The 13388-nt window shown below is 48.0% G+C and overlaps 1 protein-coding gene across 5 annotated transcripts; it reads left to right on the top strand.

Annotated features, from left to right (window-relative positions):
- The first annotated feature begins 1256 nt into the window (after window positions 1-1256).
- On the top strand, window positions 1257-12749 carry PEX5 (peroxisomal biogenesis factor 5). 5 transcript variants are annotated; one of them, XM_038149398.1, is made up of 16 exons: window positions 1257-1364; window positions 1644-1847; window positions 2257-2292; window positions 2485-2617; window positions 3314-3448; window positions 4468-4573; window positions 5576-5666; window positions 6033-6149; window positions 6515-6607; window positions 6784-6903; window positions 7490-7633; window positions 9759-9829; window positions 9999-10214; window positions 10326-10491; window positions 10688-10845; window positions 11643-12749. In XM_038149398.1, exons 2-16 carry the CDS (start codon window positions 1698-1700, stop codon window positions 11842-11844), a joined length of 1938 nt encoding a protein of 645 aa, XP_038005326.1. In that variant the 5' UTR covers window positions 1257-1364; window positions 1644-1697; the 3' UTR covers window positions 11845-12749. The 5 variants fall into 5 exon arrangements, with proteins under 5 accessions (XP_038005326.1, XP_038005316.1, XP_038005335.1 ...); XM_038149388.1 differs by lacking the exon at window positions 1257-1364 and having other exon boundaries at window positions 1480-1847; XM_038149407.1 differs by lacking the exons at window positions 1257-1364; window positions 6515-6607 and having other exon boundaries at window positions 1480-1847.
- The last annotated feature ends 639 nt before the right edge of the window (window positions 12750-13388 follow it).

The following is a 13388-nucleotide window of genomic DNA, read 5'->3' on the forward strand; positions in this document are numbered from 1 at the left end:
ATCACACTGAGCATGCATAGGATTTGGTATTTGGTAATAGTGGGTGAGTCTTATTTTAACCTTCCAGGATGCCAGAAGTGTGCTTTCGTAAATGAATCTTACAGTAATCCCTGTTTGCTGGGCTGGGGTTTGTCCTGCAGGACAGCCTGGGTGTGCAAATGAAATTCCTGTTTGGTGCTGCTAAGCTGCACATAGGGCACATCAACCACTAATTGGTGTGCTTCCATGGGGCCAAGGGAGACATGGTCCAGAGTAAAGCTCCCCAAGCACGTTTGGTGTGGATGTTGTATTTCCAGCCCCACTTCTTAGGACTTTAAGAAGTACGCTCCTGTTGAGCCATACATACTGCTTGCTAGCACAGAACTGGCTGTAGATGCCACGTGCATTTCAAAGCTGTAAGGAGAGCAGGCGGGAAGACCAACTGTCAAAGAATTGTGTCTAAAACCGCACCAGATGTCACATTTTGGACAGATGAAATGAACCTGACAAATCTGGAGAGGACCCTGCAGAGGAGCATATTCCTTCAAAAAGAAGAAGATGGGATTTGATTCTGAAAACTATTTATTTCTAGCAACCTAATGTCACGGGAGTCAGCACACATTGTGCAACCCCCTCTTGGTGCTTTTCCCATTCTTTTAGAGGATACACACAAATGACCTCTGATTTTCCAGGTGGTTTGTCCTTTGGAGCCACAAATGCAGGAGGATCAAGGCTGGGAAGGAATTAATATTTCTATGCCTTACCTGAAGGTATCACATACTTTTCAGCTAAATGTGTGCACTCTCAACCTGTGGCTGCCAGCTGCAACATTTTAGCGATCCCAGAGCAAACAGTAAAATATCAGTCCATCAGCTGGACAAATGTGTACTGATACAGTATATGCTCATCTACACGTATGCACCATATACATCTCATTGAATATATATACGAACATACATATTTATGTATATTCACAAATAAAACGAGATGTTCATGGTGCATACAAGTATATATCTCTTGTATACATACACATATATATATACATACCATACACATCTCATTGAATATATATACACATATATATACACATATACATATATACACACATATATATATGTTGATGTGTATTTGCAAATACAATGGGATGTGTACAGTACACACCATATACATACGCACACCGTTTCACGGCCGGCAGAGGGGCACACCCCTCGGGAGCCGGCTCCGGAGCTGCGGGAGCAGTGCGCGGCGGGGGAGCCTGCGGGCGGTGACGCGGGAGGCGGCACGGGACACCCTGGCGCTGAGTCCCTTTAAGGCGCTGCGGCGCCTGTCCCTTTAAGGCTGGCCCCGCCCCGCCGCGCCAGCCGAGCGCGCCCCGGCGGCCCCAGGTACGGGCGGGCGGGGGAGCCCCGCGGCCCCTCCGGGCGCGGGCCGGGCGGCGCCGGGCGGAGCGCGCCGGGGGACGGGGCACGGGGGACGGCCGGGGGCGCGGGGCTTGGGCCGGGGGCCGCGGCCTGCGGCCTTGCTGTCCCGGCGGGCGGGCGGGTGTCCGTCCTCTGCCGGGCCGGGCCCGCGGGGGAGGCGGTGCTGGCGAGTGGCAGCCGGGTCGGGGTCAGGCGGTCGCTCCGCCCGGCGCTCACCCGCTGTGTGTGCCGCCCCGGTGCCAGGTGCAGGCGCGGCGGGGTTCGGCGCCGACCCTCTCTCCCTCCGTGCCCGGCGCCATGGCCATGAGGGAGCTGGTGGAGCCGGAGTGCGGGGGCTCCAACCCCCTGATGAAGCTGGCGGGGCACTTCACCCAGGACAAGGCCCTGCGGCAGGAAGGACTGCAGGGCCCCCTGGCCTGGCCCCCCGGGGCGCCCGAAGCCGCCGCCGTGAGTATCGCTCTGCTCGCTGCGCTGGCTCTGGGTCCTGCCGGGAGCAGGGCGGGGGGCTCTGGGTGCAGCTGGTGTCGTGGGGTGGTTTTTTTGCGGAAAAAGGCCCAGGGGTCACCCGAAGCAGGATTGTGGGGTGAGGGCACGTTTGTGGGCGCTCAAGGGATGTTGGTGGCTGCGGTGAGCTGTGTGCCTTGCTGTCACAGGCCCTAAGCCAGACAGTAGTGGGAGGGGGTTGGACGGGATCCCTCAAAGTGTTCCTGCTCCTTTAGCTGGCAGCTAGTGCAAGAACAATGTTGACAGGCTAAGCTGACGGAAGAGGAAGGTGCAGTCTAATTGGGTCACACTGTCTGTGTGTAGAGAGGGGCATAGGATCAATGTTGACACAATTGCCCACTATTCCCTGCAGGTATCCAAACCATTGGGAGTAGCCACTGAAGATGAGGTAAGAATGGATTTTTTGGTCTCCTTGTAGCTTTTGATTAACCTTCTTAAAGCTTTTCTCATCCACACTGTTTGTTATTTTACCCCTTACCTGATGATAATATTTTTTTCTGACAAGCCCTTCTCTCACACTCCATGGCTCTGCCTGTTCATCTTCTGTGCAATGTTTGCAATCCATCTCTGTCTTTGGCAGCTGGTTGGAGAGTTTCTGCAAGCTCAGAATGCCCCTTTGCTGTCCCGTGCACCCCAGACCTTTAAGATGGATGACCTGTTGGCTGAGATGCAAGAGATTGAACAGTCAAGTTTCAGACAGGCCCCTCAGCGAGGTGAGGGGAGCTGAAGTAGGTGGAGAGGTGGAAAAGATCTTAATGTTTATGGTTAAGCTCCTAGCAGGGTGGTTCCTATCTTTTGAGTTCTGAGGTTGTATCTGGAGTGTTGTTTCTGGGTTTGGGCTTCCCAGTACACTGATCTACTGGAACAAGTTCATCGGAGATCGATAGAATACTCAGGGGACAGGAATCCATGTTGTAAGAGGAAAGGCTGAGGGACCTGCACATTTTAACCTGGGGAAGAGGAGTCTGAGGGGCAGGGGGTGGAGTGTTTTGTTGCTATCTTCAGCAGCCATGGTCAGGATCTTCACAGCAATAGTCAGGAGAAGGACAAGGGCTAATGGACACAATTTGTGGAAAGGGGAACTGACTAGGTATGTGGAAACATTTCTTCCCTTGGAGGAGGCAGTTCAGTACTGGAGCAGGTATCTAGGGAGGCTGGGGAATTGCCAACCGTGGACAAATTCAGAAGTTACCTCATAAATGCCCTGACCAACCTCATCTCTAACTTTCATGTTAATCTGGTGTGAGAACTCTTAACAACCTCCAGAGACTCCTTCCAAATGGAATATTTCTGTGATTTTATTCTTACAAAGAGAAAGGTCAGAGGTGATTAAGGCTAGCCTAGAATCTATAAATGATGCTTTTGAGTACTCCTGTCCTCACTTCTGGTTTTTTTTTTTCCTCCCGTAGCTCCAGGTGTGGCAGCCTTGGCACTGTCTGAAAACTGGACCCAGGAATTCTTGGCTGCAGCAGATAGTGCTGGTGATGTCTCTTCAGATTACAATGAGGCTGACTGGTCACAGGAGTTCATTGCTGAAGTGACAGGTGAAGTGTCCTTTTTTGGAATTACTGTCAAGATGATATGCAGTCACATGCCTGTGTGTAGTGAAGAGCTACTGAATGTGAACTTGGAGTATTGCTTTGCACCTAGCAGTCAGTGCTTCCTGTAGCAGCCTTAATGGAGTGGAGGGTAGGAAAGCTGCTTTGTGATGGGGTTATGGTTAAGTCAAATTAGGAGCAATGCGGTGTGGAAGCTTTAATTAGGTGTAAGGGTCTTTTGCTGTTAATTTAGGTTACTTAGGGAATTGCAGAGAAGCATGCTGTTTAAACTGCTTTTGTAACAGTTATGATTCAACTGATGCAAGCTGGAGATGGCCTTGTACTGCTTCTTAATTACATGTCTTCTAATTCCCTCTGCTAAGGCTAAATTTGCCTTTGGTACAAAGGCAAATTCTCTTTAGTGTGCCTTGGTCAAATATTTTGTGTCAGTTATATGAAGGTAGAGGGATGTTACAGTCTGGAAATGGGCAAAGTGAGGGTTTCTGGCCCAAAGGTTAAATTTTATTTGAAAAGCTATCCTGTGTTGTGTATAGAACTGGCTCTGGAATATGGTCCTGTTACCACACATGCCCTAATCTAGAAATTATGGAAGAGAAACAAGTATATGCTATTCTCTAGGAGTGGCCACTGTAGAAAGCTGGGTAGTTCCACTCTTTGACCATCACTCTTTACATTTCTGAAAATATAAATTAGAGTTACAAAGGTCTTTGAGAAGGTTCTGATGAAAACCTAGTGCTTGTAGGCTGTGCTTTTGAGAGACACTTGTAATGCATTGCTAATTTTCTTGACCTACATAGTATCCTACAGGGAGCAGATTAATAAGTTGTACAATTTTCTACTTTAATATCACATTTATTGTCACCACAGTGTCATCTGTATTAATTCACTGTCTGAATCAAAGGCTTGATTTTTTAGACCAGGATAAACAAAAGTAGAAGAGGCAAGCATAAACAAAGGTGTGGTGGTCTGCCTGTCTTACTTTTCTCCCCGTTCTTCCTTTGCAGATCCACTGTCTGTGTCTCCTGCCAAGTGGGCAGAAGAATACCTGGAGCAGTCAGAGGAGAAACTGTGGCTTGGGGAATCGGAAGATCAGTCTTTGGCAGATAAATGGTGAGTCTGACTTCTCAAGGCGAGCTGTTGCTGCTAGGCACTTGGGTGAGTGAAGTTTGGAAAGGTGTTAGAAATCTGCTGTGGCCTGAATGCTTTTGAGTCATTTAACTTAGACTGGTGTTCTCAGGCCTTTGGTGTCAGAGAAAGGCAGAAACAATGCTTGCAAACTGAAGTTTTTAGGAGTGTGACTTTTCTGTTCTCTAGTTCCAGCCTTTCCTTGACATATTTAGAGGTTCAGCCTTCTATGTATTATTTTAATGTGTTTTTTTTTTTGTGGTAGGTTTAAGTTGGATCATCTCTCTGTAGGTACCTGTTGGGTATGATCAAGTTTTTCAGTTAAAGAAGCAAAACACACATGAGCAATTTGGGCTTCTAAGATCTGTCCTTACAAAAATTTTGTATATTTGGACTCTCGTTGCACCTGGCTCTTGGCTTCTCTGATAACTTTCTGCAAATAGTGAACATTCCTGAGTTATTGCCACCGGTTCCAAAACTTCCCCAAGACTGAAAGTAGTGGTAACATCTCAAAGTGGTCGTAAGCCAGACAAGACATACTGAGTTGTGTCATTGCTGTAAGCCCTCAGTCCTCTGCAGAGCTGATGCTTTTCCAAGGCACTGTTTTCCTCTTCAGTGGGCATGACCTACTTTCTTTGTTCCTGGATATATGACCTTGTTTCTGGTAGTGCTAAAACTTGCAATGTCTGATGGCATGTGAGCTTGGCAAGGAATCCAGACAACTCTGCAGAACTGTGCTGACTCTGTAATTGTTTAGTTCTGCTGCTGTTTGTGTTAGTCACTTGCACAGCGAACATAGTAGTAATTTTGAATTTTTACAGATGGATAATGGTGCTGAATCACTTAGGAGAAGCCCAGAATCTTTGAGGAGGGGTTGTATCCCTCAATACTGTTGCCTGCCCCATTGTGTAGACTCTTGTTAGTGAAAGAGTTTGCTGTTGCTTGGTATCAGACTGTCTCTTTCTGTTTTACTGCTTTGGAACACAGGTATGAGGAATACCAACCTGAGGATGATCTTAAAAAAACTGTTACTGATTTCCTTTCCAAAGTGGATGATCCAAAACTCAAGAATACTGAGGTGAGAAATCTGACTGGGGCTGAGATTAATTATTACTGTGAATTAGTAATTACATAATTAGTAGTAATTATATTACTGTGAATAAAGGGTGTGGGGAATTGAGAAGGGTGAAGATAGTAAAGGAGTAAAGCCTCCTGTTGTTCCATGTTTCCATTTCTTCCCCGATTCCTGGGAGTTGAACCCTACAATCCACTTTAGATATTATCCATCTCCACTCTTGTGAAGTCTGGTCCTTCCCACCTTTCTGGACCTTTTGTGCTCACTCTGCAGAGAGAATCCCTCTTAGTGAAGGAGGGGGGCATGGGCTGCGGGCTTGTGGGCACAGCATCTGCCCAGCTCCACCCTTGTTTCATTTCTCTGCCGCAGTTCCTAAAGTTTGTCCGCCAGATCGGAGATGGGAGGGTATCGATCGAAGCTAATCAGGTGACCCACAGAGACCAAGATCAGGCAGAGCAATGGGCAGCTGAGTTTATACAGCAGCAGGTAGGAGCCCCAGGCCTGTATGCTCTGAAGGAAGAAAGCATTTTGCCACAGTGCACAGTCTGGGAGCAAAGGAAAATGGCAAGTCCAGCTCTCAGCGATGCTGAGGGAGACAAGGGAGGGGCTGTTGGGCTCTTAGCAGAGTCTAGCCAGAAGATGGGAATGTATCTGGACAGTTTGAGTTTTCTCATCTCCCACAGCATCTGTGAGGAAGAGGAGATTCAGATGAATTCGTTTCCACTTCATAGGCCATCAGTTCTGACTGATGGGGAGGAAGGGTCATTACAGACCCTCCTGCTGTTTTGGGATGTGCCCTGAGGTTGCCAAATTCTAAAAAGAAAGGTGTGTTTCTGTTTCCAAACTCCCAGGGGGCATCCGATGCCTGGGTGGATCAATTTGCGCGATCTGGGAACATGTCAACTCTTGATACGGAATTTGAGCAGGCAAAGGCTGCTGTGGAGGTAAAGCTGGCTGAGAAGGAGGGCTGGGGTGCCAACTGAGAGCCCGTGGTAGGGTTACCTCTGTCCTTTGCATGCTCTGAGGAGGGCTGGAAACATTCAGGAGGGACTTCTCTGGCATGGCTATAGACCTGAGTTTATGGCTGAGGTACTCCAGTCACACTTTGTTCTCCCTTCAGTCAGATGTGGAGTTTTGGGACAAACTCCAGGCAGAATGTGAGGAGATGGCCAAGAGAGATGCAGAGGCTCACCCTTGGCTCTCTGAATATGAAGACCTCAACTCCTCATCGTACGACAAGGTAGGGGAGAACAGGGTCTCTCAGCCCTAGCACTGTGGTGGGCTGCCCTGGGGAGATGGCAGTGTGTCTGCCTCGCTCTGAGCTCCACAGATTCCAAATGCTGCTGGGATTTGTTCTCACGCTGATGCTTTGCTGTCACTTACACCCTTGTCCCAGATCATCGAGGAGTTAAATACTGTTTTCACTTGGGCTTGTCTGCAAATATTTTCTGGTTCTTATCCAGCACCAAATGCCAGTGAATACAGGGATTCTTTGCAATGAGTTCAAGTGTTGCGTCTCCTGGCCCCATCCCTGCCCCTCTCCCCTGTTCTCCTCCAAGCTAATAAGATACATACTAAATGTTTTGTTTCTCTGTCAACCTACTCCGGGTTTGGTTTGGGGGATTTTTCCAGCGCAGAGCAGGCAGGAAGAACCACCCTTCTTCTGTGATCTGCTACAAATTAGCAATGAGGATGAGGTGCTGGCTGGTCTGCAGCTTGAGGGTTCCTGATGGAGCAAGACTGCACTGTGCTGCGCTGTAGAGAGTGCTCTTCTCCCTAAGCCTGTCTCCTAGCTTTAGCCCCTGTGTGTCTGTCTGTCCCGCTAGGGTTACCAGTTCGAGGAAGACAATCCCATGAGGGATCACCCGGATGCATTTGAAGAGGGGCGGAAGCGCTTGGAGCAAGGTGACCTCCCCAATGCTGTCCTGCTCTTTGAGGCTGCAGTGCAACAGAAGCCAGATCATATGGAGGTGAGTGGCAACAGAGATAACAGGCTGAGCTGTCAGGGCGTCTGTCCCTTCAGTGTTAGGACCTATGCAGGGTGTATGAAAGCACCTCATTTTTCTGTGGCCCTGGCTTTGTAGCTGATGTGTGTGAATCCTCAGGGAACCTCTGAGGAAGGAGGTTCTCAGCTTAAGCTCAGTTACAGGAAGCACAAAGTCGTCTGGCCCAGAGCTGTGTAAAACCTTTGGAGCACATGAGACTGCACATGGAGCCAAGGCAAGGAGTTCTCATCACTCAAGTTGCTTCTGTGCAAGTCTTTATTGGCATTGTAAGCTTGGAGGAGCTTTTGGTGGATCAGTGCTTTCTGTATCTGTATTAAAATCTAATTCTGAGAAGCTCATTAGACCAGGGTTCTGGCCAAGTCTTTCATCTAGGTGCTAGGAAAAGACGTGACCCAAAAGGGTCGGGTGTTTTCACAGTCTTAATTGAAGTTGTGCGCCAAAGAAGGATTTTTGCTCTGAAGGCAGAGTTCCAGCTCCTCGTTAAGTGAATACTTTTTTCCATAAATCACTTCAGCTTCTGCAGGATGAATTGAGAAATGGAATAGCCTGTGTGCCTTTTTCCAGGGGTAGAGAACACGGATATTCTCAGGAAGAATGCAAATACACTCACGTGGTGCCTTTCTGGAGTGCCTGCCTCAAGGAATCAGGGCTTCTAAATTTTCAGCATGTCTCGTTCAAGCCCTGCTAATTATATATGACTGGACATAGATAATTTGATTACCCTGAGACTTAAATATGAGTGACATTTTGGAACAGAAGTTCTTGGCTTCTGAGAATAGCCATTTAACTTTCTAGGGTACTGGTAATAGGTGAAAAGTAAGCAGAATGTTTGAAGATCTGCTTCAGCTTTAAAGTGGTCAAAAGGTGTTAATGCCTTTCTAGAACTGTTGCTTTTTTCTCCTAGGCAGTGTGGGCTGTAGGCTGAGCATGATGGAGGGGTAATTGAAACCTTAGGGGAAGAAATCTTGGGCCATTTCTGACTAGCTGTATTGGAAACATTCTGAATTCTTCAGGGAAGAAATCTTGGGCCAGTTCTGGCTAGCTGCATTAAAAACATTCTGAATTCTTCTACTGTGACTGCAAAATGTACAGGAGAAGTCAAGACTTCACAAATGGTACAGTTATCAAATAGACATGAACAATTGCTCTGAAGGAAATGTCACGTTTGCTTTGATCCAAGTCACAGCTTTACCTTGAATCTCATCAGCTCTTCTGCTGGCAGAACACTGCAGTTACTGCTGGTCAGCTCTGCTTGAATTGTTGCTAGCTATGTATGGTGAGGCACGAGAGATTCAGGGGTGTAGATTGCTTTCTGCAGGGCTTTTGTGTCTTTGCAATTTCCTCCCTTGAGGCAGTGGATACCTCATTTTGTGACTTACATTCAAAAAGCAGGTACATCATGCTGACAGTCCCACCAACTATCTAGCCTATTTTGGACCAGGGGTGTGGCTATCAACATAAAGTGAACAGATACTTTGGATTTAGTGCCTAGTTAAATACTCCTTAAATCAGCTGCTTGGAGGTGGAAGTCATTTTCATGTACTGGTGTCATGATTGGAAATTCAGTAAAAATAACAGTGCTTCTACTTTCAGGTCTGAAAGTCAACTCTCCAAGGTTACTACTTGCTAGCGGACCACTGCACAAGTACATACAGCTGCCTGCCTCGGGGGTCTCCTTATTATTAGCACTGCTGCTATGCCATTTTGTTCTTGGGAAATAGGAGATCTACAATTTCCTCCTTCCTCTGCAGTTTGACCACAGTTAGAAGTTAAAAGTGGAGATTCTGTGATCTAAAAGTGTAAAACTACCAACAGTTGCTTTATGATAGATTTCCAGGTAGACATTCACTTCTGTTCACTATAACAATGCCAATTTTACTGTCTTTGAGGACTTACGTGCCATGACATCTGTCTGTCTTTTAGGAGGAACTTAGATCTGTGGCTACTGTGTATACTTTGGTCTATTTGATAGATATATCACTCTATAACTGTGCAGGATAATATACTGGATTTAATCTCTGTGTTTGTGGCTTATTGACTGATTTTTTTCCTCTGTAAGTCTAAATTTGTACGTCTGTGTCTTCCTCAGGCCTGGCAATATCTGGGAACCACCCAAGCAGAGAATGAACAGGAGCTTTTGGCGATCAGCGCCCTCAGACAGTGAGTGTTGCTGCAGAGCTGCTGAGTGTGGCTTCTTGTTGGCTGTGTAGTGCCACGAGGACCACATGGCTGTCACGGGGTGCTCTCTATTGACTGTTTTACCTCCTGTGTCTGCAGGTCTCTTACACTGATTTAATGCTGCATTCACTTCTCTTTCTTTGCCCTGCAGGTGCCTGGAGCTGCAGCCTGGGAACCTCACAGCACTTATGGCTTTAGCAGTCAGCTTCACTAATGAGTCCCTGCAGAAGCAAGCGTGTGAGACCCTGCGGGACTGGCTGCGCCATAAACCGGACTATGCCCACTTGCTGAACAAGGAACCAGAGGAGAGTGTCTCGGGGACAAACCTGGGGCCTTCCAAGCGTGTCCTGAGTTCTCTGCTCTCTGAGTGAGTTATGGTCACAAATTGGGCTCAGACTGGTCCAGGCAGGAGCAGAGTGAGCAGCCCGAGGCTGGCTCTGTCCACAGTACACCAATATCCTGTTCTGTGCTTTTCCAGCTCGCTGTTCATGGAGGTGAAGGAGCTGTTCTTAGCAGCTGTGCGCAGCAACCCCTCAACTGTGGATCCTGATGTCCAGTGTGGCCTGGGTGTCCTTTTCAACCTCAGTGGCGAGTACGAGAAGGCTGTGGATTGCTTCAGTGCCGCGCTCAGCGTGCGCCCCAATGTAAGAAAGGGGCAGAGTGGGGGTGCTGGGGGCACTTGGAGGTTTACGGGTGAAGGTTTGGGTGGAGGTGCTGCGTGTACAAGAGGTGCATATTTGGAGTGGAGGAATAAGACAGGCGTGTGGGGAAGGAGTAGTTGGCTTGGAGCTTTAGGAGATCCAGTTCATCTCAGCCTTTTCTCTGTGCCTGTTCCTCCAGGACCACCTTTTGTGGAACAAGCTGGGTGCCACCCTGGCCAATGGGAATCGGAGCGAAGAAGCTGTGGCTGCGTATCGTCGGGCACTGGAGCTCCAGCCGGGATATATCCGCTCTCGCTACAACCTGGGCATCAGTTGCATCAACTTAGGCGCCCACCGGTGAGCACAGGATGGGCAGCTCTGCTGTGACCTGTGGGTTGTGTATGTTTGTGGGAGACAGACTGCCCTGGGTTATGAGGGCAGGGCCACACTGCCTGCAGCCTTCTCTTGGCATAGGGTGATAGGTTTCTCCTCGAGCCAGGTCTTACGAGCTCTCAGAGAACCAGTCACACCCGAGATAGCTGTGCTACCCAGAATGGCATAAAATTAGCAGGATGGCTTCTGAAGTAGTGTTGGAAACAGAAAGAGTTTTAATTAAAGGCAAAATAGCAAAGCTCTTTCAGAGAAAAACCCAAGCCAGAGGCAAGAGGTTCTTGCTCCTGCTACACAAAAGCGATTATTTCCTTTGTTCTCTTCTTTTTCTAGTGAATTACCTAGGCAGGACCTTTTGGCCTCTGTCTCATTGGTAGCCCCAGGTCTGAGGTGAAGTCCCAAAGGTCCTATGAGGTGTCTTTTTACCAAATTGAGGAGAGAAACTTCTGGGCTTTTTTCCTTTTTAAGCAGACAAAGAATAATTTGGTCACTCTGTCAACAGGGGGCACATTCCTACAATAGGAGAGCAGAGTGAGTGTGTGGATTCTGCCCAGAGATCCAAGTGTCATGCAGTTACAGGTGGAGTAGAGACCATCTGGACTCCTGATTTTTCTAGAGGGAAGAGGGGGACCTCTGGTTCTGGAGCGGGGTAGGATCTGGGAAGAGGAGGAAACTGTTTTAGTGGGGAAATACTTAGAAGCAAATAAGGAGTGTTAGATGAACCATCTTTTCCACTAAGCATGTGAATGTTCTCCTGTTGACAGTGAGGCTGTGGAGCACTTCCTGGAGGCTTTGCACATGCAGCAGAAGAGCCGAGGTCCGCGGGGGCAGCAAGGAGCCATGTCTGACAACATTTGGAGCACCCTGCGCATGGCCCTCTCCATGCTGGGGCAGAGTGACCTGTATGGGGCAGCTGATGCCCGTGACCTGCCCACACTGCTGAAAGCATTTGGCCTTCAGCAGTGACTCTGGGATAGGCTTCCCTGCGAGTGCAGTGGTTGCCAAGCCCAGCAATGACCTTTCTTAGGGAGAAAATGTTCACAAGGGTTCACACACATCTTTGCCCTGGTAGGGCAGATCATTGGCAACTGTTTATTTTTCAGTACCCCCCTGGTGAAGTGTGCAACTTCCCCAGCCTGTCTGTTGTGGCCTGAGCATTTCTGAATGGTTCACGTTATCACCTCCATGACGACTGACACTGCTGCTTCACAGATGATCAAAGTGGGGAAGACAGCAGCATCCTGCCCTCTTGCCAGACTGCATTTGCAGTAGTGCCCAGCTTGGCTGTGAGAGCCATTCTGCAGACTGCCTGCAAGGGTGTTTCTCAAGTTCAGGCTGCTTTGGAGGGATGGGACTGCTGTTTCACCCAAAAGGGTGAAAAGTTGTGGGGTTTGAGCATGCTTCCCCATGTATGTGCTTGCATGTGTGTATATGTGGGTTGCTAGGGAAAGCTGGGGCAATAGTCCCCTTTTCTGGGCGCTGGTAACTTCATGGTACAGCCAGATGCTACTTTCTCAGTGTCTCTTCATGAACCTTTTAAGACAAGCATATTGTACTGATGCTTGGGACAGGGGTGGAGGCCCTTACCCTTTCAGGATAAGGGGAGATCCCAGAGGTCAGGCTTGAGAGAAGGTGATAAGAATATAAGTCTGAAATGTAACCTCTTCCAAAATATGATGGGGAAAGGGGTGAAGTCTTAATTTTCTCTTGCTCATCTGTCATTGTTTTCCTTTGTGCAAAAGTCCCCATCTTGTGTGTAACTGAATCTTGTTAATTATAAATATCTGTATATGATTCTATTGGGGAAAATGTTTTTTAATTGTAAAGTATTTTGTATAATAAAGGTATAAGCCCACTACTTTTCAAAAGATGGATTGGACTTTGTTTCTCTCTCCTGTTTTGCTTTATTGGTAGCTCACATGCAGATGAAGCTTAAAGGACCTCTTTTTGCTGTAGCCCCAGGCTTCAGTTCAGTGAGCCAGCAGAAGAGCCTCCCTGTGCCAAAAGCTCTCTTTTTTCTTGATCAGGTTTAGAGGTCAGTGATGCACTTGTTTCCCATCTTCTGGCCCTGTGCAGAGAGGGAAGTTGTGTTACATTTTATCACCCGTTTAAGGAATCCGACTGCTGCAGTAGTCAAGGCTGGGGGCTTAAGTAGGAGGCGGTGCCCGTTCCTGTTCCATCAGGCACCTGTTTCTTCATACCTCAGCCTCACAGCCTTGTTTTCTCCCACTGCTGGAGCAGAAAGCGTGTGCAGAGAACAGTATTTGCTGTATATTTTCTGAGCTTTGTTCTCCCCTGTATTTCCCATCCAGCCCTGTGGCACTCGGACCTACATGCCCTGTTCTGAGACTGCTGTAGTGCATGCAAAACAACCTGCTGCTTTTGCTGTCTGAAAGGAAGGGAGATGCTACTTCTGTGTCCTGCTTGCCCACACAACTGGTCAGCAATGTCTTTTTGTTTTAACTTATCTCAGTCTTCCATAAGATTCTTCTCTTGGTGAAAGAAAAAGC

This window comes from Motacilla alba, chromosome 1 (assembly GCF_015832195.1).
Source record: "Motacilla alba alba isolate MOTALB_02 chromosome 1, Motacilla_alba_V1.0_pri, whole genome shotgun sequence".
Lineage (NCBI taxonomy): Eukaryota > Metazoa > Chordata > Aves > Passeriformes > Motacillidae > Motacilla > Motacilla alba.